The following is a 24,193-nucleotide window of genomic DNA, read 5'->3' on the forward strand; positions in this document are numbered from 1 at the left end:
TAGATAACTTATTTTAAGTTATTTTATTCTAACTTGTTTTTTCTTAGTGACGAGACAAACATTTACAAACTTGATCCGGTGTAGCGGTGCGTAATTTGGGTGCTGCTTTGCGCTCAGTGCTGCCTCTGATGGCTGGGAGCTGAACTCAAGATGTATAGCTTCTGGACACCAGTGGCATATTATAGATGTTCTGGATCAAAGAGTACCACATATAGAAGGCTGATAACTGCAGGGTCAATATTGGAATCTCATCTCATTTGGTATGTACCCGGAGGCGTGCGTAAAAATGGTGTTTCTTTGGGTCATAACTTCCAAGCTTGATAGCCTACAGTTTGGAGAGCCCATTTGGTAGAAGGGAAAATAACTCTTGAGAGCATAACACTGTCAATTTTATTCGACCATTACTGCTGACTTTCTTGTGAAACACAAGTCAGAATTTTGCCAAAGCACCGAACAAGCATTTGGCTGAATTATTGGATAGAAAAGTTATATTAAGCCTTTTGATCCTGGCCAACACACCCTGAAGGACCTACTCTGTTGTTTTGTCAAATTGAATTGGCATCTCTCTAAATTCTGGTGACCATTTAATTAACTTATCAGTATGCATCAATGAATTTCATCAAGATGCCATTCAGATAAATGCTCCATTTCACGTAGCTCCACCTGTATGCAGGACTCAGTGTGTTTGTATCACAGGAGACAGCCTCTCGTTCAGAGGTGAGTCTCTTCAGCACCTCCTCGGCGCTTCTCGTGCGCGTCCTTTAACATATCTGCGCTCTCCGGCTGAAGGCAGTCACAGCGCGCATCACAACGCGAGCGCATCGGAGCTTTGTGTGTAGAGCACGTTTGTATTTTATTTACCTGTCCGACCCTTTTTTTGTCCCTTTTCTCCTCGTGTGTGATGCAGGCAATATTATGGGATTATTGCAATGAAAATTCACATCGCAGAGAGCTTTGCCACTTCGATGCCAGTGAGGCAAACTTGAGGAATATTTGGAGATGAAGAAGATGAATCTGCCTTAGACGCTGAAATACTTTGGTCCGCACAGAAGTGGCGCATTTTGTGGATAGTGAGATTAAATCCAGTTGCAGGTAAGATGATACTTGAATTGTTAGAGATAAATACACGTGCAAAATATTACAATATCAGTTTAATTTGATTATTGCATTCAAATTAAGTTGAATGCAAATCTCACTCCAAAACTCACTCCAGTATTTGCTGCAGTGTCTCATTGTGTCCCAGCATGCAATTGTACTGTCATTTAACTGTAATTTATGTGGTAAAATGCTGCTTTTCTCACATGTGACTTCAAATAAACGAGGTCTGGTGCCACAAACCCTCAGCTGGGTCTGTGCAGAGCTAGTATTTTCCATAAGCTGGATTTGCATGATTAACTATGAGCATGTAATCATACATTAAGCTGAATATTCATCTTCTTATATTCTACCTGTTAGCCACTAAAAGCAAAGGTCAGACCAGAATTAATCATGAGCAGTGAAGAAGAAAAACACCACATGAAATAACTGAGAACTGAGAGCAGACACTTGATTGCATTTTTATTTCACCAGTTGTTCTGATGGCAAACCACGTTTTTGTCTCTCTTTTGGCTGTGGGCAGGTTTTTATGGAAAGAATACCTGTTGCACAGCATGAACAGTACCTCAGTTCACAAAATGATATTTCATACAGGTGACAAAATATCAGTCATACCAACAGTGATCAGTGATTTGTGATAGATTATGGCCTCAGCAACAGAGCTATAATGCTTCAAGGGGGCAGCATATTTTATTTTGGTGCTCTGTGGTGTTGCTTCTGTTTGATTAACTGTCATATGCTTTTTATCTTATGCAGCACAAACAAAATATAGTTTCCGGCTGTTACATGTCCATCCACCTGACTCAGACAACACACATTTTTAAACACAACCAGGCTCACTGAGCTCAAGCATCCCCTTTGCTGAAATTCTGCAGAAAGTCACCTGTTCGCCAGAACCAAGACTCTGTGCAGTGTCCACCCTGTTCTGCTGCCATGGTGAAAATGATGAACTGGCATCATGAAACCTCTTATGTTATTGGCACCAAACTAAGTTGTCAGACCATGTTTGCCTCCTGTGCATTGGCAGTGACAAGCACTTCAATCAGACTGCAGCGAGGCAATTGGCAGTACTGTGATTCCCCTCATTCAATTACTCAGGATGGGATTAATTTACATCCATGCCCACCCCCTAATAAATAACAACAAAAAAAAAGTGTCAGCAAAGATTTCAGTGTAACCCCCTGCCGTAGCTGATCATTAAGCAACATGTGAAGGGCACGCATTTCCCCAGGGAGAGCTTATGACTGCAGGGTATGCAGAGTGATTTCCCTGGGTAGCAGTGCCTGACCGAATAAACACACAGGAAATGTCTGGCCTCAGGTAAAAAGCACTGCCAAACATCCTGAGCTGCTCTTCTTTACACATGCTATCAATCAGGTCTGTTCCCAAGAGGGATTCAGATACTGAATCTATAAAATCCCCTTAGGCTCTGCTGTCCATGAGAGTGGACATTTGTATTTTCAAAAAGGGCACAAGTAAACGCACTGTAACATCAAAAAAACATTTTATTCTGACTGAAAATATGGATTTATGAAGTCACAGAGATCACTCACAGTCATAGCTGCTCCTTACTTTGGCTCCACAGAGGGAGAGGGAGAGTGATCACGTTCAGTATGTGGTAAAGATGATGACTATGGATCTCTTCTGGAAAGCATAAAATCAATATCAAAATCCACATCAGGTGAAATGATTGTGGTATTCTCTATCACCTTGACCATGACTGTCAGGATTGTAAGGCAAAATCATTCATAATAAAAAGGTAAAGTGTTTTACACTGTGACTGAGATAAGTCTTTATGTGTGCAGGTGTGATGCCATAATCCTTGCGAGACAGTGAGGTAACATGGACTCCTGGATCTTCCCATCGTCCCCTCCGAACCTGTCAGAGCACCTCATGTATGACAGCTTCATGCAGGGCAATGAGTCCGACTTCCATGGGAACCACACGTACCACAGCTTCAACAAAACCAGCACGGTGGTCATCACCTGCATGTACTTTCTGGTTTGCACCGTGGGGCTCTGCGGAAATGCCCTCGTCATCTACGTCATCCTGCGCTACGCCAAGATGAAGACAGTTACCAACATCTACATCCTCAATCTAGCAGTGGCTGATGTGCTCTTCATGCTGGGCCTGCCGTTCATCGCCATCCAGCTGGCGCTGGTCCACTGGCCGTTCGGCCCCGTGCTCTGCAGGGTAGTGATGACCGTCGATTCCCTGAACCAGTTCACATCCATCTTCTGCCTGATGGTCATGAGCATTGACCGCTACCTGGCTGTGGTGCATCCCATTAAGTCCACAAAGTGGCGCAAACCACGCATGGCCAAGACGATCAACTTGGCAGTGTGGGGGGTGTCGCTGATGGTTAACCTGCCCATCGTTATCTACAGCGGAGTCATCACAAAGCACGACGGCTGCTTCTGCACCATCGTGTGGCCTGAGCCTCAAGAGGCCTACTACACAGCGTTTATGTTCTACACCTTCATCCTGGGCTTCTTCCTGCCCCTCATGGTCATCTGCCTTTGCTACTTGTTCATCATCTTTAAGGTGAAGTCCTCAGGCATCCGTGTGGGCTCCTCCAAGAGGAAGCGCTCAGAGAGGAAGGTGACTCGGATGGTGTCCATCGTGGTGGCGGTGTTCGTCTTCTGCTGGCTGCCTTTCTACGTCTTCAACGTCACCTCGGTGACGGGAACCATCAGCACCACTCCCATCCTGAGGAGCACCTTTGCTTTTGTGGTGGTTCTGGGATACGCCAACAGCTGCGCCAACCCCATCCTCTACGCCTTCCTGTCGGAGAACTTCAAGAAGAGTTTCCAGAATGTTCTGTGTCTTAAGAAGGTGGGTGGGCTGGATGAGGTCGATCGCAGCGATAGCCGGCAGGATAAGTCTCGCATGGTGAACGATCCCACGGAGACCCAGAGCACCCTGCTGAATGGGGACCTGCAGACCAGCATCTGAGAGGAAGACGACCTGACTCAGATACACACACACACTCATTCAGACAGCCATATATCTGAAACAAATAACACAACATCTCTAAGGTCACATCAGAGGGTAGGAGAGGACATTATTAAATATTAAACAAGGTGTTCACAGAGGAACTTGTCCGTTGCTAAGGAGGACTAAGCACCAGCAGAATGTCGAACTGCAGTGTGACACATTGGATTTCCCTGGCTGTAAACAAATCCATTATAACACAATTAGAAGTTCACACAAAGATTTGCTCTGTGGTGTAAATGACAATAAAATCTGACTGTTTGTTCTTAGTGTGTATTGACTCTGGGGCGAGGTAGAATGGACGCTAACACCCACTTGCAAATGCTCCCCTGGGTGGCATGAATTTTCCCTGGAGACCCAGGATTATATACAGAGAGTTTACAGAGGAGGGTCTGTGCCAAGTTTCCACAGTGCTGTATTGTGTACAATTACATAACAGTGTGCTCATATGCTGTAAAATACATACCACGACATGCTGTTATTAAACCCGGCAACCCTATCACTCCTGGAATTTTGTCCCGTCTGACTGTAAATAACAGAATATGTGCAGAGACTGAAAAGACAGATGATTTTATATTCAGTGTCAGTTTTGAAACTCTAAATCTGACTTGTGAATAAGTATATTTTTCAGACGCGGAGCATAATGAATGTCAGTGCCATTGATTCTTGTGTTTTATAATACGTGGGACCAATTTTACTTGTGCAGAAATGTATCAAGTGCAAATGTGAATAACAGTGTTCAGTCTGCAGGCAAATATTCCGTCCTGTGTCACTTGCTGCTTCTGTATACATGCATAATTTATATTATATTAATGGTCCTGGCTCAATATACCAACGCCAGTCTCTAACCAAAGTGCTGCTAAGATGTATAGACGACAATGTTGTATAGTATTATGTAAAGTAATGCCACTGTATGCCTGTTTCTACCGGACTGAGCCGTTCTGTGTCATGGCTCATTTATTATTATTTATATATATCATGTTATAGTGTTGCTGTCATTGTTTGCAGATGTTACAGTGGCTGCTTTTGTCAAAAATGCCAGACTGCATGATTCTAAATTATTCAATATGAATATTGAGTAGTGGCTCTGCTTCATGTTTTTGATGTCATCTGAGAGCATGAAACCTGCTCAGATTAGATTTTGCAAAGGGTTATTCTACTCCCCAGTAAAAGTGGATGGGTCACTGGGATTTAAACTGGATTTATAACATACTGGTGTTTAATTTCAAGTTGTTTTATTGTGTTGTCTTCTCTGTTTCTCTATTTTCTTTGACTTCGCAAATACGAGCTGCCGTGCTGCCAGCCGTTGCAAGTTACTCCTAAACACCCATCCTCTGTTTCTGTCTCGGGGTGTCCGAGTGACGTGAATTTGTGAAGGGCTAGAACACTTATTCCTCGAGAGGCTCTGGTGTTCCTTTATCGTCATCACTGTGCTGCTCCAGGAGTGCCACACTTCATCCTGTGACTCCCTGTCTGTTGCTGTAGTCAGATTACTTTATATTTAAGTTGTTAAACCTTTACGCTACATGTGCAGATTCCTTCATACACACCAAAGCCAGCGACAGATTATGATTAATGTGCAAAGAATCCTAAGCGTGTGTGTGTGTGTGTTGCATTGATCTAAACTCACCAGGCGGCCAGTCTCCAGCAAAAAGGTTAGGTAAAATGTGTATGATAAAAATATATATACAACACATACATACAACTCAAAGCAGGTTTTCATCTTCACATGTCACACAGAGGCGCACACACACACACACACACGTTGTGAGCCCCGAGCCATGACTAATCAAATTCCATATCCAATCTCTCTCACTCTCTGCAGTAATGCAGAATTTGTCTGCAGGTCTGTAACATCTTATTACCACTGAAAGACATGACACACCTCTAGTGTCGTATATTTCCATAGCAACAGTGACCAAGAGTGTTAGTCCCATGGTTACACTAATTAGCATAATAATAATAATAGAGAAAGATGTCTCTGGACATGAATTATGAATGTTGACATTGCTCAGATGGCTGAGAAAAAAAGGCAGCTGTGAAACCAAACATCTTAGTTCCATAAAACCTGATTAAAGTGTATAGAAATAAAAACTGAACACTTTGTGTTGTAGTAAATCATCCAGCTGTTGCAGAGATGTTGTAGTAATTATGATTCTGGCAGACTTTTCTTACAGCTATGCTTATGGGTTCAGCTTTTTTTTTTTTTTTTTTTTTTTTTGAATATCTGCATTTCGTAGACTATACTGCAGATTTTCTACAGCATTGGTTTCAGTTTAGTGTTTTATTTCTACGATGAGCCTCATTTTGTTGCTCGAATGTCTCATGAGCTTTGGAAAATCTCACCACAGTTGTTCCAGGTTTTACTGTTTCTGTAGAAAGTTTAAATGAATGTATGTTCTTCCAGTTTCTGTTCCGTTAAATGATAATGAAACGCCTAGTTTGATGGAGCAAACATGGATTGTGTATAGTTGTGTTGAAACTAAATAAAGTACGTAGCATAGTAAGCAAGTGTTCCTTTAATTATTTGTGCAATTTTCATGATAAGAAGGCTAAAAATGCCAAGTATTTAAATAAAAATTGTAAAATCCTGTACATTTACATTTAATTATATGATTATTTTTATTGCTACGTATTATTATGAAGTATGAAATATGAAAACAGCTTTTTTTTTTTGCATACCTGCATTGTATTCAATGCTGACTGCAGGTTTGAATTTTTTTCTTCCAGACTTCCTCTGAGCTTCTTGGTTTGACCACAAAGTGGCGCCATAATCAAACACATAAATAGAGCTGCTATCAGACTACAAACACTGAAGGTGAGAGTGCATGTTTGCAAGTGTTGCACCATACTCAGCTCATCATTTCTTGATTTTCAAAATAAAATACTCTAATAAATAAATTAAATTCCTGTTTTCTTTACCATAGTGTCCTGTACAGTACAGCACTTTAACTCTGGGACACACATAGTGCTAATGAATGGAAGAAATGAGACAAAAGACAGGTACACATTCCAGTTTTGTTCTGAGTTTAATCACTGAAACGTATAATGAAGCTCTCCTCTTCCTTTTCGTTTCAGCTGCGTCCCTGAATGTCCTTGGGTGGCCTTAACTGCTCCATGATACATCAAAACCAAAGTGCGACCGTTTCACAAGTCTTTAATTTTACTGTTTCGGAAAAACCCGCCGATGCCCTCTAGCTGAGGTTCTGCAGCAGACCAAAGGATATGCATGTTTGTTTTCAATTACAGAGCAGCTAAACAACCAGGGGTTGTGGTGTTTTTTTTTTTTTTTTAAATGTGGAATTACTGTGATAGGTTAGGGCCCTCATCTTATACATGAGTGAATTTTTTTTTTCATTATTCTGTATTTTTCTTTTATACATACACAATCAGTGATATTCAAACAAAACAGACCACAACACCCTGATGTGTATGTGCATTATCTAAAGTCTGACTTGACAGCATACTGATTGAATAGAGCACTGGGTTTACTGCACTGCAGAGGCAAGACACACCACGAACCACACCGGTCTACACCAGCCACACAGTTGCCATGGAGAAGATTAACACTGATGGATTCAGAGCCAGGCTGTGGTCGCACAGTGCCCATATACGTGCAATGTGTTTTTACCCTCTATGTATCTCACATGATCGTCCCTCCCGTCCCCAGACTACAGAACAAAAATCATGATGGGCAGCAGGCCTTGAGGCGTTACCGAGGGCAATTTTTCACATACTATAAGATCATGAAAGCCCAGTCGCATGCAGTGTTGTTAAACGGGCTTCTTTTTTTTTTTTTTCTTTGCACAGAGCATTCAAGGTGTTGAATGACAAGAGACCACAGCATTCTCACATATCATAGGACCTCATCTGGAGTTCATGTATTGAGTCTTCTCTTCAGAATGCCGTACGAAACCCAAAGCTCACATTCAACATACAATTCATAAACAGCAAAGGGTGAGCCAATTTAACCATCACCATCATTATACCAACAATTCCACAAGAATGAAAGTATAATACGTCCAAAAACATTTCCAGTACCAGGACAGCGAGGGACATATGACTGTACTGAAAATTAAAAAAAAAAAAAAAAAAAGACATTGAAAAGAACAGTAAACAAAAATTTCAATGAGTTGCTAAAAAAAATAGATATTCCCTGCCCTCAACCAGACTTAAAAATAAAACAATCAACACAGTAAATAATGGAACATGAGCACACTCAGGTCCAAATCTGCTTAGTTTCCATGGCAGCACTTCCCCAGCAAATGGCAAAGGCAGCGTCTCTAAGCTCTCCCATGTTTTCTTCTTCTTTTGTTTTGCTCTTAAAAAATAGATGTATACTAGATTCATACAGTATTTCATAACTAAATTCACAAATGATAAGAATCATAACCATACCTTTAAAAATGTTCTTGCAAAGTTCATAATACGTTGATTCTAGTCTTTTTTTCTGGGTTTTTTGTTTGTTTTTTTTGCGTTCAGTCCCGTATGCATATGACAACAAACTGTCTTCCATCAAGTTAAATGCTTGGTCAGTTGAAACAAGAGCACCATGGGAGAGAAATGGAGGGCGTGTGTAAGGGGGTGAGTGGAGGAGGGGGAGGTCAGAATACTGTAAGAAAAAAAATCCAGATGTGCCCAATTGACATGACGGTCAGTCACGCTCAGACTCTGCCCCTGCAGCAGGTAGGAGAAGGGAGAGAGGGTGAGGGGTGTGGGGCCTCTTCTTCCCCTCTGCCCAAGCCTGGAACTGACGACGCCCGACTTCTTCCTCCTCCTTTCTCTCCTCTTCATTCAGTTTCGTCAAGTAGATGCCAAGAAGTAGCTCAGTGCTTGTTTTTATTTATTTTTTTTATTTTGAAAGGTTGCATGATTTCACACGTCTTTTTTTTGTATGTTTGTCCTCCAGAGCTGAAGGAGCAGACTGGTAGTCAAAGAGTTTCAGGTAGGTTTGTGTGTTTGTGTCTCATCCTGTCCCCAGTCCCTTGACTCTCTCGTTAGAAGCAGTGGTTCTTCATGGTCAGTGGTCACAAAGACTACTCGTATTCAAGGAACTGTTTATGGTAGAATAAGAGATACCTGAGGGGGCAAAAAAAAAAAAAGAGATCTGATATAACACCGTGTAACATTTCTGGAGTGCTGCTAATGTTTTGTTTCCATTCTTACCCTTCACTATCGAGTACATCCTTAATGCTGGCCTTGGTGATTATAGCGTCATCGCATTTGAACCACTGGTCTTTGTGCTGGCGGATGAAGCTGGTGTAGTGGCCGCTCTCTAATGTGCCTTGGTGGTTGACCACCGCAAACAAGGAATACCTGGAATTAAAAGACAAACAGGCGTGAATTCGTCTTTGTTCTGTCGTCTGACTTCACTTTAACACAACTATCTCATAAAGCCCCATTATCCTCGACACACATGGCTGCCTTCGTTTGTCTTAAACCCCATACTGTCAGGTATTTCCTGAGCATTACAGGCCTTGCATACTGACTTTCCTCTCTGCTACAAGCAACCTGTCAGTGGTATTAAGACAGTAAATTCCCCGTAAATGTCGTGGAAAATGAAAGCCATTGTAACTGTCATGGATGAGGAAAACTAAGCAGCTTTTAATAGGCTTCAAATTGATTTAATTTGGGGAAGTCACAGCCGGATGCTCCGGGTCATTAGCATGTACTGCTGTGCTGGAGGAGGAATTTCGACTATGATGTCAGTAACCCTGTGAAGCAGCAGAGTGTTAATAAATCAGCTGTAGAACATGTTTTCCAAGGTACTCACTTATTGTCGTTGTTTAATACATCAACTGTCTGTTGATACTGCCCGTTCATTCTGCTCTCTTTACTGTGGGAGACGGAAAAAGATTAGCAAAACAAGCATTTCTAAAGCTGCATGTGTGTGTGTGTAAACACGCTACACTGGCACATATGTCCTCTAGGTGGCAGAATTATCCTATCTATGAAAGTAGACGTCTTCCCCGCTGGTGCCTCTAATGATCTTTCTGTCTCTGAACAGAGCTGAATGGATGCTACATCCAGGGGTGGGGCAACACTGCTACTGCATGCTTTACTGACATCAATAAGTATTCATAGGGAGCATTTAATAATGATGTTTTTGGCACAGATGCAGATGTGTGCAATTACTGTGAGTACACAGTATGTTCAGTGTGTCACACAGTATGTAAATGTACAAACATTAAAATGGAATACACCATTTAAATAAGCTGCTCCAGGGTGTTTGGAAAAATCTGTTTATTTCTATCATGATGTGAAGACTGCCAGGGACAGGATTCGCCACATGGGTAGAGAAGCTAGGCGGAGGCTTACCTGGATGCCATGAAGGGCGTCATGTCCAACTCTAGGGGGAAGGAAACATACGTAGTGATCTTCCTCCGCAGTTTCGCAGAGTGCTCAAACCGCTGGAGATGGCCAGCGAGGGAGGATGAGGCAACAGAGATGGGGGGAAGGGGGGGTAGAAACATGGCAAGAGAGAAAGATGGAGTGGGGGTGGGTGGGGGGGACAACATATATTTAGAAATAACAGGCATCATCATTACGACGTACAAAATACGACACGGCTAGTGAGAAGTGAAAATGCATGTTTTCCACCCTGGCTGTCACACATTTACGCTCTCCCAACAAGATAATAACAGGCTCGGACTGATCTTAGACAGTCTTCTTACAGCCTGTTCCTATGAATATCATAAATACATTACACCCCCCATCCCCACCCCGATACTGTTATGATAAATAAAACATGTACAGCAGTGGACTGTACAAGTCATAAAAGTCATAGGTGTCCTGGGACACTGTGTGAAAGGGCTACACAGTAGGAGGTAATGCACCAACAACAGAATCGAATTATGAACACACCTACGCATAAACAATGTACCAGACAGCTAAGTCACTGCAAAATCTGAACTTTGCCTCCATCAGATGTGAGGCTGCATACACACAGGGCAAAATACATCATACACTACAGCAAATAAACATACTTATACATTCCAGTGTGTCAGGATGCAAAATAAATATCAAAACTGAACAGGATAAAATCATAAAAAGAAATAAAGCAGCTACACTTGGCTGATCATTAAAGCCACATCACACAGCCTTATTTACAAGACACTGCTGTTGCTGCTGTTTTGGAGTAATGACAGAATTAGACGTGTGAATAATAAAAGCTGGATGTACCCTTAAATAATCAGATTGTCAGACAGTGACGGGTAATCTAACAAGTGATAATTGGCAGCACGTTGTCACTGGCTGACTCACTTTGAGATGGAAACATGCTACGATGGGGAGTTTCTTCATTGTCAGCTGTTTGGTGGACTCCTGGTAACTATGGCAACCGCCGCACTTGATTTTGGCACTGCTTCCTAGATGCTCAGGCCGTGTAAACCTGCAGAGGGAGGGTTTGGAATTTAAAAAAAAAAGAGAGAACAAGAGAGGGTGTGAGCGAGCGGAGAACATGTGGGCAAACAAGAGACAGGAAGTGAGAGCTGTGAGTTAGAGGAAGAAAACTATTACGGTTGCATTTTATTTGGTTGTGTTACATAAACCCTTTGATCACGCCTAACGCGCCCCGCAACACCGTGTTACAGCTCGTAAGAGCGGAGGTTATTCTGAGGATGTATGTGCATCGAGTTTGCCTGCAGAGTTTTGGTGCAGCCACTCTGTATGTCAGCCCACCCAGCCCAGAGCCCTGCTGGTAATGCCAACGCCTCTATCACCACGGCAACAGCACCAACCAGTTCTGTACCTTTAAGAGACTTGCTGCAGCAGCTAGGGGTGTGTGAGGTGCTGCAGTAAAAAAAAAAAAAAAAAAAAAAAAGTCAGGAGGAGAGGAGGCGAGAGAAAGAGAGGGGGAGGATGAGACGAGGTAGAGAGTGAGGGCACGGGGGAAAAGGAATTAGGTGGAGAGGGGAGGGAATGAAATAAGATAAGGAGAGGAGGAAAAGAAATTGCAAGAATGAAGAGGCAGCAGAGGAGATATGAGGAGTCACACCTGCTCCGCCAACCTGCTGATGGCGGGAGATGAGATCCGGGGATAACAGGGTTGTTGTGGCTGAGCAGACGCAATATGTGACCCCTCGTACAAGTGGAGGGGTGAATGAAATTTATTTCAAGTGGAGAAAATTGATACACATGAATTTGGAGGGGTGGCAGAGGGGAAGCAGGAAAATAAGTGAAAAGTTGCAGCACCTTCTTTCCTTTCTGAATGTTGTGAGCATGATTCATTTTTAATCTGACAAAGTTTTAATACTTATAGTGTTGCTACGCATCAGCAGCTAGTAGTAATGGTAGTAGTGCTGTACATCAAAGGTGTCTGACCGTCTGTGTTTGAAAGAAGCCCCTTTGATCTAGCACTATTGAAAATTCTACAACTTTGCCAACTGAGAATTTAGTTTAGCTTAGATGGATGTAAAAACAGAGAGAGAGAGAGAAAGAGAAAGGAAAACCTGGCAGGCAGAAAAAAGACAACTTGTCCGCTGTCAGCCGAGACTGAAGCTGTACCTGCGTAAGCAGTCTGTGAGAGTGGTGGACCCTGACAGGTGGCTCTCTCCGTTGACTGTGCTGCCATCCCCACCAGGGCTGAGGGGCCAGAAAGGCGTGGATGAGCCGGGAAGGTCCAGACTGATGTCCCAGAATGGATCTATCGTCGTGGAAACCCCACTAGAAAAAAAAAAAGAAAAGAAAGAGGGAAGTTTGATTATGAGGCTGAATAAATAGTGTCATTTATCACAGGTCATGATGAAAGGATGATGACATAGATGGCAACTCTTAAATCCACACAGCCTCTGTAGATTCTGATCATGTTTTTGTTTAAGCCCGCTGAAAGATTGAGTGTGTGCATGTGCATAATATACGCACTGTTCTTCCGGGCCCATTTGCAATTCAATGAAGTGTTACATCAGAGAAAATTGGCTTTACATAAGGAATTTGTATTATTACAGCCCAGTGACTGTGATGGACTGCAGCTCGGGCAAAATAGAGGCTTTCAGTGTACAATGCGCGCAGTATACACAAATATGTACACACAGGGGATGGGTTGCCACACATTATCACTGTTGATTAGATGAGTCATGGTGCTGTAACATCCAGTGGTACCAGCAGGTGGCTATTAAGGCAAGTGGGCGTACATTTATGATGGGTGAGAGAGCAGCCCTGCAGTAATACGGCACCAATATGGTTCCGTTTTTGTTGAAAAAGCCTCGGGGGATGTTTGTCTGTTGCTTTTGGCCTTCCCCATAAGTAACCTGTAGTCAACGGGAGAGTCGTTCAGTGATTACAGAGGGGTTCACTATATGGCAGAATAACACTTAAGACAGCATCACTTGCGTCAGCAGTCTCTCTCTTCACTGTGGAGGCAGGTATCATGGCACTGAGCTGGGCTAGGCTACTCTGGGCGAGGTGCTTTGCAGTTCAGTGCAGCGTGCTTGTGTTAATGTGACAGGACAGCTCTAGGGGGCAGGCAGGCAACGCTTGGGTTGTGCTGCTGTCTAGACAACCCCCCCCCCCCGCTTACAGCAGCTCTGCAGGGACCGGGCCTTTTAAATAAGAGCAGTGGAAAGGACATAACCAGTGGTTCACCCACTCTGGGAGGACAGGTGGTGTCCACACCGATCAGCCCAGAAGTGAGAGGCGACTCCGGAATCACAGGACAACAAGCGTAAATGGATGAATGAGTAAATGTAGGAAAAGAGGGAGGTGGGGAACGAAGTGATGGGGCGATGTTTCACCAAGATGAATAAACCAACATTATCTCAGGTTGAACTTTATTTCCTTTTTAAGTCGCAGACACACACACTAGACACACAAACTTACTGGCAAACTTGACAGGTAACATCTGATTGCAGGCCCCCAGTGAAGATTTGGTCAATGATGCAGTTACAGTGGTTTGGATTGTTGGCCTTCTTCCCATTGTCATCTCCTGTGGACCACAAAAGAGCAGGAAGTGTAAATACACACACACACACACACACACAGATAACACCAACAAGCACCTGTTTAGCACTTCTGAAGGACTCTGTCTGGCCCTCTTTCTCACTTTACCAATCCCCTGCAGCGGAGCCGCGCCGCCACTTCACAACTCCCTGAGTTCTAGCTAATCGAAGCGAGCCTTACTGCGGGGTCTGTGGGTGAGTCAGCCTGTCATTGCACTGCAGCAGGGCCTATTGACATTCCTCACACTGCTTGCTCCCTGTCCCTTTGGTACACACCATCGCCAGTCTCCTTCAGTATGCTTCCAGTGAAGTAAGGCACTGTGCTCTGCGGGTAGATCTAAGGTATAACTCCACATGCCGGATCAGAGGCAGTAGGTGGCCCAGACACACTCCTCTCAATATCAACTGCTTTGCTGTGTTTCCAGAGCCGCAATCCTGGCCTGACAGAAAATATTCAAGAATGCACATGCAAAAAAAAAAAAATAAAATAAAAAAAAAATATATATATATATATATATATCTAGAGTAAACCCTTCAGTCTTACTGCATTTAAAGACAACACACTGGTGGTTTTTTTATTCTAAATGTCGTATACACACAGGGAATGACATATTAATTGGGTCTATATCTTACTGATCGTGTCCCCTTTGCAGTGCCTGTGTAGTACATCCAACGCTGCGATGAGGAACTCGTGGGCGTCTTGCTGCTCGTAGCCTGCGAGGTGACGTGCATGAGTCCACACCAGGTGCAGCAGCCGGAAGGGAATGTGGGGCGAACGGTGGCCCGAGTAGAACTGCGAGCAAGGAAGAAAGATGGGAGAGGTGGTGGGGGCGAGGAGGAGAGGGTGGTTAGCCTATTTCTCCAGGTGTTACTGTGTGAATTATATTTTATCACCTCTTCGCCAATCTTACAGCTACATTGCTCACTGTCATCTATAATTCATGGCTGAACCGTAACATAAATGTCCTGTCAGTCAAGGTGAAGCCACTTTCTACAGGCCTCTTTAGATATGAATGAATTCCACCACATGTCGCCTAACAGCAGCAGCTCTAATGACAGCACTGCCACAGAGAGGTGAGGCGTGATGCGCAGGACAGAGGAGACAAAGTGGTTGGAGAGCAGGAGCGTTAGGAGCAAAAACATCCATCTGCAAAGTGTTGCGGAGTCTCTGTGTTGCCATGGGAGTTCGACTGAGTGACAATCCAGGTCAGGGTCAGGAGATGTGGGGAAGAAAGTAACAGAGCTGGAGTCGGCGCGGTGCAAACAACACAATGAAGTTCCAACCCGAGCTCATTAATGCCAGAGAGGGCTCTCATTTCTCGACACGTAGATGTCGCACACGCCTCGCTTTATTCTCCACAGCTCTGTCTGATTGAGCTGTTGGGGGGGGGGGGGGACGACATGCCACGCTGACGTGTCTTTTGAATCTTACAAACTCCGCTCCTTTTCGGCAGTTTGAAGGTGGTTGACAAACGAAAGACGCTACAAGAAGAGGAGGAAAACGGGGGAGAGAGGAAGAGAGAGGAGAGAGAGTGGCTGATCAAAGCAGGCCGCGCCTCTCACCTTCATATCTAAAAAGGCTCTGTGTGTGTGTGTCTGCAGAGTCAGAAGACGGCTTTTGATGACAATGTGGAGGTGGGTTGAAAAAGAGTGAGGGTGGGGGAGGAGGTAAGCAGTGGGATTAGAGAGTTAGGGACAAGGCGTGGAGGTAGAAACACTTGGGATACTGTGCAGGGAGTGTTTGAATAGATTAATTTTTCTTGTATGACTGACCCTGAATTCTCTGTCTCACACAGAGCTGAATGCTCAATCAATGTCTGCCTCCCTGGGTGACAGAGGTGAGCGATTACCTCCTTTATGTGTTATGTAGCCGAAGAGATCAGCCAACTGAGACAGGGCAGGGCTCTGTGTGTGTGTGTGTGCGTTTCATGGGGGGGGGGGGGTCGGTGATGACTCAACTCATTATAGCACCACTTGCCATCTGTGGGCCCATATATACTGGGAAGTGAGAGGGTGTAAGAAAAAAGCGAGGCAGTGTGGGAGCAGACCAGGCAGATATTACATAACGACCAGGGCCGATGAGTTTGTCAGATGTAAAATGCCAAACTTTTCTATCAAAGAACGGGAATTAAGAGGCTATAAATGGGCTGCGCAACATAATTTGCATCGACTGACCAGGTTCAATAAAAGTGTAATTACAGCATTCTGCTTATTCATTTGCATGTGGCTCTGTACATTCCTTTCAGGCAGGATTTCTCCCTCCTCCCTGCCTCCCTCTTTGGACTCGACAAAAGAGCTCAACAGTGACTCAGCCCTCTGCAGTGGGTTACGCTGTGAGAGAACATTCTGTATTATATGATTCTCTGAAATTATGGCTCCGTTTTAACCAAAATCAAATGTTCCTCTTTTTCTTTGTGGGATGAAACAAACCTATGTGACAAGTTCACACACGCAACGTGCGCATCATACCTCCTGAAAGAGCTGCGACATCTCACACACCAGACAGGAGTTTGATTGCATCTCGCACTTGTGTCTGTCGGAGAGAAAGAAGTCTCGCAGCAGCGGTGTGTGTGTAAGGGCCTGGACGATACAGTTCATGAAACACGTGTTGCCCAGGTTTATTAACCCTCGTAAACCTGCGGGACAAGAAGAGACAAAGAAAAGTGTGAGGGCAGCAGAACAACAGAGATTATACATGACTGTGCTTGTGATTCACACTGCTGGCAACGGAGGGAATTTGAATCACCACTAAGGACCTCATCTCTGTTGCTCGGGGCTGCCTAAATTAAAACTGTGGTCAACTTGCTTATCAGGGTGCTTCCACACCCGTAGTCCAGTTCATTTGGTTGGTATTGTTGCTTTTTCATTCTGGTCCAGTTCGTGTTCACACTGACTTTTTAAACACTAACCAACAGGAGTAAACATGAAGTTTTACAGACTGACCGGCAACTCAGTGATTGAACAGTTCCTGCAATTGTCATCCTCAATCATGAGCACCCACATGAGGAAATCAAAGTGACTGACAGAAGTTAACACAGTGCTTTAATGCTTCTGATGTGTGTATTTACATTCTCTGGCGTCACAAAGAGCTCATGGAGAAATAACTAAGCGTCATTAGTAGGCTATTGTTAGACTGCGAATCAATTGCATGTTATGAATAATGTCAAACGTAGGAAGAGGACTAAAAGGAGGCCTCTTCAGCTGTGATGATTCAAGGCTCAATACTGTGGGATCAGTGTCTCACGCTTTTCAATGGACTTAATGAACTGACAAAGTACATGGAGTCAGACACAATCATCTTTTCAAGTGATCTTGGGTCCGTTCTTTGGATCCCACTGGGGATCGATTGACAGGTTTCACAACAGCCCAAAAGAACTGTACTAACCAGGTAAATGAACATGAGTTTGTTATGTTTAAAAGCACTATTAGAAACTTTAAAAATTAGAGTACATGACTGAATTGGCAGCCAAAAGAACAACACACATAGCATTTATTTATATGATACTACTAAACACTTATCATTTTTAATTGCTAATTAAACATGTCCGTCAATTATCAAGAAAAAATTACAACCTACTACTTGTGAGAATTTGCCACTTTTCATTGTCTCGTGTGATAGTGGACTGATTATCTTTTGCTCATTGATTCAGACAAAACAAGCATATGATGACATCACCTTAGGTTTCAATGTACTGTTTTCTGACATTTTATTAGCCAAACTTTTAATCAACTAAACTAAAAAAATATGTGGATGCTTAGAAGAGTGCTTCATCCCCAAAATGATAATTTGTAAACCAATAACCTGTGTGACGTTGAATTCGTAAAGGAAACTTTGTTTTTCTTTCATGCCTATGATTAAAGAAGTATCTGAAAAAACAGAGAAAAGTCATGATAAATTTAAGTAAAAGTAAGAATATCAGTTTACAAACACATGCATTGTTGCTAAAAACGTACAATTTAAAACTGAGCTGAAAGTAAAACTTTCTAAACTCATGCTCTTTCTAAAGCCAGACAAAAAGGTAATTTTACCCCACTGAACGTGGGTGCTACAACTGCCTTGATCAGTTAGACTGTTTGCGTTTGTATCTGTGACTTTGGTGTTTTAAAGGGTTGGTTCAGATTCACCAAAGTCACACAATAACACTACCGATGGAGGCAGTGGTAGACCAGCAAGGTGAAATTACTGTTGTCATTGAAGAGAGCATTGTTAAGTTTTACTTTGAGTTCTGCTTTAAAAACTAAGGTTTATGGGGAAATATATACGTGTTTGAGAATTACTGAGTGTACGACTGGATATATGATTCTTTATTATACTGCACAAGTTGCATGTGAGTTTGTAAACAGAAGTTTTGCTTTTGTTAAACACGGTCAACTTCAATTCTTCAAGAATTTTCTCAGTTTTTGGATTTTTGGCTTCATCCAATTCACTGGAGGCATGCAAGAAAAACACATTTTCTTGACAAGTTCAACGTAACACAAGTTGAGTAATTAATATACAAATGATCATTTGGGGTGTCCCTTTAATCGATGGCGTAAATATCATGTAGTGGCAACCCCATGAGGAACCACTGACACACCCTGTAGTGCGCACATCTCAATATGCATATGTATGTGTTATGCATAAAAGCCACTGGCACTTTTAAATTCTTTTTTTTTTTTTGGTTGTAGTTGTTAGGGGTCAGGTCTGCCAGCAACACTGTGTGTATCCTGGAGCAGACCCCAAAGCTGTGAATGAATTCATTTAGACTGGGAAAGTAAAGCTCCAGTCTTCCACTGATGGCCAGTAGAACAGGTGAGACACAGTGAGGTCTTGGGTCTCTTCCAATTGAGCAAGGTTTGGTTCTGGAAGAGAGCGCTCAGCGACAGCTTTAATACTTCAGACTGGTCCTGGTGCGCATGCGCATGCGCACGCGCGCGCACACACACACACACACACACACACACACACACACACACACACACACACACACACACACACAAACGCACACACAGTCTACTGCTCAATCAGGGCTACCAACCAAGCTCTTTAAAGATACAAGGGGATAAAGGATGGCAGGAACCAGTGGGCAGAGGGACAGTACATGTACAAAATCAAATAGACAATAGAGACAGCAGGAGTAAAACAAAGCGACAGATCACTGAGAAAACAGTTCAGAGAGAGAACATGTTCTGGGGAGACACAGACACAAATTCAGGCCCACTGTGGTGAGCATCTCCAGTATCAGCGAGAGAACGCTGTGTCCTGCCTCTCACAGAGCACTGCCTGTGGGGCTGTCCTGTCTGGTTGACCTTTGGTATCACACTTAAACACAAAGTGACCCTTAGTACACTTATGCCATGGGCACATGGGGAGACACACATGCAGGTTTAAGAAATCCCCAGAGTAGCGCACACACTGTCCAGAGATGAAAAGACTGAACAGTGTAGTCTACTGCTTACCTATGGTACAATTCGTAGTGATTTTCCTCCGCTTTGGATTGTGTCGTAATAATTCTAGCTCCCTCTTGGTCGGCTCCCATGTTGTGTATTTCTCCCCTATTCCTGTGGATACAAAGGTACACATGTGTGATAAAACTGAGGTGATGATCTGGTTTCTAAAAAGCTGCATCAAGTTCTCTGACGGAACACAAAATGCTCTACCTTGCAATTTCCAGGCTTTCCTCTGTTCCTCTTTGGCAATCTGCTCCATGTCTTTGTCGTAAATGTAGTCTTGACACACAAAACAATATATTCCACCGTATAATAAGTCTATCGCTGGAAGCAGGGAGGAGGGGAAGCGAGGGGGAGAAAGAGAGATCGCACCATAATTACAAATAGATTTTTCCACCACAGTAGCACACATTGGGTTTTATTTTACTGTCCAACCTCGCTGGCACAGCCAGCCTCGAGACAAGTGCTTTCTCCACCACTCACTGCAATGTGTTCCCATCTCATTGCCTGCCCTAACAATTATAAGAGATATGGGAGGGGGGGGGAAGAGTGATGGAATAGGTGTATTTGTCCCCCACCCCCACCTGGGCTTTCAACTAACACACCATCCTCTACCATTCAAAAACTCCACGGCAACAATACCTCGGCTCTGTTGCCGTGACAACCTATTTTTAGCTTAACTGGACATTTTTCTGTTTTTGGTGCTACCCACACTGAGAAAGTGAGCTAACACATCATGTACAGAACCTGACTAGTGTATGTTATATTGTCATCGCAGTGCTATGTTTTTCGTGCGTGTGCTTTTCTTGGTGTCTGAGATAAGATAAACATATAAAGAAATAAACCATGCAATGAATTAAGAGAGAAAAATAAAACAAAAAACAAGACACATGGCAGCGAGAGGAAGAAGAGTATTCGTAAAATACAGGAAGGAATTCATGTAACTCTGGAGCAAAGAATTTAAGGATGGGGAGGTGGAAGAATAGGAGAGGTAGATGTGAATGGAGACCTGAGGAGTGAGGTTGTTAGGAAAAGGAGACACAGAAAAAAAATGTTTTAAAAAAGGAGTCCTGATGAGGGAGCTTGCTATATAGCACTCTAGCAGACAGGGAGTTTGAATTAATTTGATTAGAGGTGGAGAAGAGGAGGAGAGGCTCCTGTGGAAAGCTCAAAGGTAATTAACACTGTGGCCATGCACTTGGGGTATGTATGTGTGTGTGTGTGTGTGTGTGTGTGTGTGTATCCTAACTGTTAAAATGCATTAAATCAATTAAAGCCATTCAGACAACTATCAAGCCATCCCACGGTCTCCCAGGTTTCCATATTTAGCTGTCCTCGTCAGGGTAACATCAAAATCTTGCTTATTAGTGTCATTATCTTATTTAGCATAATTAGCGTGTAAGGTTGAAGCCGGGCTTTCTGGTAGCTGTGGATTAGCAATGTCTACCCCTCCCTTGCCGCTGTATGAAAGGGAGAGAACCAACTTAAACCCATGACATTTGACTGGATAAGGCACTCCCACCAGAATGGTAATGTGCTGCGGTTAGAGTGAGGTTCAGCTCCCTGTCTGCTCAGAGGAGGAAGTTGCCCAAAGTAATGCTGTAATCCTTTGCTGATAATAGCTGATGCTGCAGTGGGCCACAGGGGTGCATGTGAATGCGAGGACTGACGTGATGGGACTAAGCCTTGGACACAGGGAGGAGCTATATGTTGAGATGATATTCTATCAAATCATTTTAGCTCTGTTGTGGGATTTCTTTTCAATGAAAATGATACACAAGCAATTCAGATTTGCCCCAGACCGTTGTCTTGGGTGAGTGTGTGGCTTACCTAGATTGTGTCTCTTGTTTTTTGCGTGCTCGTGGATGTGTTTCTTCGTAAAACAGCCAAAAAAGACACAGTAGAGACAAGAGTGGAGTCGGTTCAGGTGGGCGCCACACATGTGACAGATACACGACTTGGCCTGGAAAGAAAGACCCGAAGGAAAGAAGGGGTTGGGGGAGGTCAGAGGGGGGAAGGAATTGAGAGCAAAAAAAAGGAGAGGACAGTCAGTGGGATGAGAAAATCCTCTGCAGCCCTGAGCTATACAGTAGAGTGGCATAGGCAGGCGGAGTGGAACTCCCTGCCAGCTGAATCAGATTTCTATCTCCCAGTCAGTCACACAAACACTTCTGAGGACACGATGCTTGAATAGACCTGATATGAAGACAGACTAAAGATTGCTGGGCCTGTTGACAAATTCAATGCAGTTGAATAACAACATATTTCCACACTGAATCTCTCGCTCTCTAACACATGCGGGGCATGATGGGATTTAATGCTTGGCAGGCACACTGGAGAAGGCAAGCAGAATTTGTCTGAGGCACACACTAACAGCAGCTGGAGTGTGTGTAATTGGTTTGACTACAGCACCCAGAGGTAACCGAAGAAACTGAATATTAGAATGCCTGACATCTTCTGCAAACCTGCAAAAATGAGCTTCGCCGCCTGCACAGGAGCACAGGCATACGGAGGGCTCCTCATGCACAATTCAGATACATCTGGTGCTTACGCTGTAGACGTGTAAAAGTTTTACAACAACCATGAGAAAGGAAAACCCAAAGGTTTGTTGGTGTTCCATGACCCACTCTGAGTAGGGTTAACGTTGGAAGAAAAGGGAGAGAAAAGATGAACTGAACAAAGAGTGGTAGACAAGTGTGGACATGGTGAAGACAGTCACAAATTCTGGGCAGAAATGTTAGCACAGGCGCACATGTACACAAGTTGGAGACACATTAACTACATTCTAAAAGCCTTGAGACCAAAGCTGTTACACACAACCCCAACTCCTTGAGAACAGTCTTCACTGTAAAAGCATCCAATAACTCTCGCGCTAATGAACACAGCAACAAAGGCCTCACTAACAGACTGTACTTGACTAAATGGCTGCATGCCTGTGCACAGGCTGGTGAGCTTGGAGCCTTAAATGTTGTGGAGCTGCCTGACGCTGTCTTGGTGAGCATTTGAAGATGTGATTTGTGATTTCACTTCTGACACTATACTAGGGATAGGACGATATATGAGATTACCGCAGATCATGATAATAAAAACCCACTCAAAGTAAAAGTTAAAGAGGATATGTATACTATCTGTGATGCAATAAAATGCTTCTTAGGGTGTTTTTCACACTTGGTCCTTTTCAGCCCGATGAACAGACTCAGAGCTGTGACTCAGCATGTTTGCGTGTATGTGAAGGCACCAAGAGAACTCAGACCCCTCTAAAGCAAACCAAGGTGGTCTGAGTTTTCGGACTGCTTCCAGTCCACGGTGCGGTTCACTTAACCTGTGTACTGTGAACACAAAGCACGCCAGGTTCGCTTTGCTCCTTGCCACTGTACCACGTCGGCCTGTAACAATTGCAAGGACGCAAGACAACAAGTAGTTTGGTCCACGGAAGATACTGCGTGTCTCCAGATGTGGAATGTAGAACACATCAACGCTAACAGTCTACAGCACACAGAAACTGTAAGGTTTTCCTCCAATTCTAAGTTCATCTGAAAGCGAGGGGCTTCATAATGGCACTGCAATGCCACGTCAAAGTAAAAACAAAATTATATCAATATTATACACAGGCTACAGTGTGAACAGAAAGAGGACTGAGGCCCCATCAGAGCTGAGAACTGAGTCCTCTGTCAAATGAACTGACAATGTGAAAAGAAAGGAACTGAGTCTCGTTTCTGTTGGTCCACTTTTTGGTCCACTTTAAGAGGACTGAGTTGGGTTCACTTACAAAGGACTAAATGTGAAAACACCCTGAAGCTGACCAGAAAGAGAACCGAGTCCCCTTTCAAATGAACTGACAATGCGAACACAAAAAGAACTGAATCTTGTTTCTGTTGATCCACTTTTTGGTGCCCTTTAAGAGGACTGAGATCGGTTTGCTTAAAAAGGACTATATGTGAAAACATCCTCAGAGATCTATACTGCAGGATTTCCCTAAAGAACAATGTAGATTCCAACAGAATACAGAAATAACCCCTCTCAATCATCACTTATGACCCACTAGAAGTGCGTGGTGGTGTATTTTTCTCCAGAGACTCAGTCCTTTTCTTATTTTCTTGTTATTTTCTGTGTTCAGGACATTTAACAGCAGGCATCCAAGAGACACAGCGCCGATAAAAACACAAGTATAGTGACAAAAACGCCAAACGAGAGTGAATCTGGGGTTGGCTTTCACTTTCACTTTTGCTAGCCAGTGTGTGTGTACAAACAGTAACCTACGATCCTGCATAGCATACTTTGAACCAAATAATAAAAGTCATATTTCTCCAGTAGGTTTTGGTGCCACTTTAAGAGTTTTAAGTATATTTTGATGATCATCAGGATAATAACATTGTGAATCACGATTTTGATGAATTTTCAAATCACCCCATGCCTACGCTCTAAAAAATGTATAACATGCATACTGTATACTAAAATGCCGCAACCTGGGTGGGCCACTTTTAGTGTGTCAGTACTATGCAAACTACTTTAAACTTAACACTTTCTTTGTACAGTACTACTGGTAATGTGAGTGAAAACACAGCAAAATGTGGTGTGCGAACCTGAGAGGGAAAAATTGAATAAGAGAGGAAAGATCTAATCAAAGCCTTTCAGGGTGCAGACCATGTCGCAATGAGTCGCCCACTCATAAAGAGAAGACAGAGGGAAAGTAGGTGTGAAGCAAAGGTGAAGAGAAACAAAATGATAAAGAAACTATT

General features: G+C 43.4%; 2 protein-coding genes across 5 annotated transcripts in view; one reads left to right on the forward strand and one right to left on the reverse strand.

The window, feature by feature from the left end:
* Positions 1–144: 144 nt before the first annotated feature.
* On the forward strand, positions 145–6,584 carry LOC125880078 (somatostatin receptor type 2-like). 2 transcript variants are annotated; one of them, XM_049562327.1, is made up of 3 exons: positions 147–260; positions 908–1,092; positions 2,901–6,584. In XM_049562327.1, the coding sequence occupies exon 3, from the start codon at positions 2,938–2,940 to the stop codon at positions 4,048–4,050; it is 1,113 nt and encodes a 370-aa protein (XP_049418284.1). In that variant the 5' UTR covers positions 147–260; positions 908–1,092; positions 2,901–2,937; the 3' UTR covers positions 4,051–6,584. The 2 variants fall into 2 exon arrangements, with proteins under 2 accessions (XP_049418286.1, XP_049418284.1); XM_049562329.1 differs by lacking the exon at positions 908–1,092 and having other exon boundaries at positions 145–260.
* Positions 6,585–7,110: 526 nt separating this feature from the next.
* Positions 7,111–24,193, reverse strand: part of LOC125879723 (ubiquitin carboxyl-terminal hydrolase 22-like) — a 29,753-nt gene continuing 12,670 nt past the window's right edge. For 2 of the 3 annotated variants that reach the window (XM_049561746.1, XM_049561745.1), the window contains 12 exons: positions 21,285–21,417; positions 19,665–19,778; positions 19,464–19,565; positions 16,494–16,660; positions 14,658–14,817; positions 13,906–14,011; positions 12,595–12,753; positions 11,353–11,479; positions 10,408–10,499; positions 9,863–9,925; positions 9,256–9,405; positions 7,111–9,168 (listed from right to left, as the gene is read on the reverse strand). In XM_049561746.1, coding sequence (XP_049417703.1) covers positions 9,126–9,168; positions 9,256–9,405; positions 9,863–9,925; positions 10,408–10,499; positions 11,353–11,479; positions 12,595–12,753; positions 13,906–14,011; positions 14,658–14,817; positions 16,494–16,660; positions 19,464–19,565; positions 19,665–19,778; positions 21,285–21,417 — 1,416 coding nt within the window. In that variant the 3' untranslated portion in view covers positions 7,111–9,125. Of the gene's footprint in view, positions 9,169–9,255; positions 9,406–9,862; positions 9,926–10,407; positions 10,500–11,352; positions 11,480–12,594; positions 12,754–13,905; positions 14,012–14,657; positions 14,818–16,493; positions 16,661–19,463; positions 19,779–21,284; positions 21,418–24,193 lie in introns of all 3 variants that reach the window. The other variant, XM_049561744.1, reaches the window with a different exon arrangement.

This window comes from Epinephelus fuscoguttatus, linkage group LG19, assembly GCF_011397635.1.
Source record: "Epinephelus fuscoguttatus linkage group LG19, E.fuscoguttatus.final_Chr_v1".
In the NCBI taxonomy this organism is placed as follows: domain Eukaryota; kingdom Metazoa; phylum Chordata; class Actinopteri; order Perciformes; family Serranidae; genus Epinephelus; species Epinephelus fuscoguttatus.

What these genes read in the sequence shown, in the direction of transcription:
- LOC125880078 (XM_049562329.1), top strand. Translation starts at nt 2,938, where the DNA reads ATGGACTCCTGGATCTTCCCATCGTCCCCTCCGAACCTGTCAGAGCAC.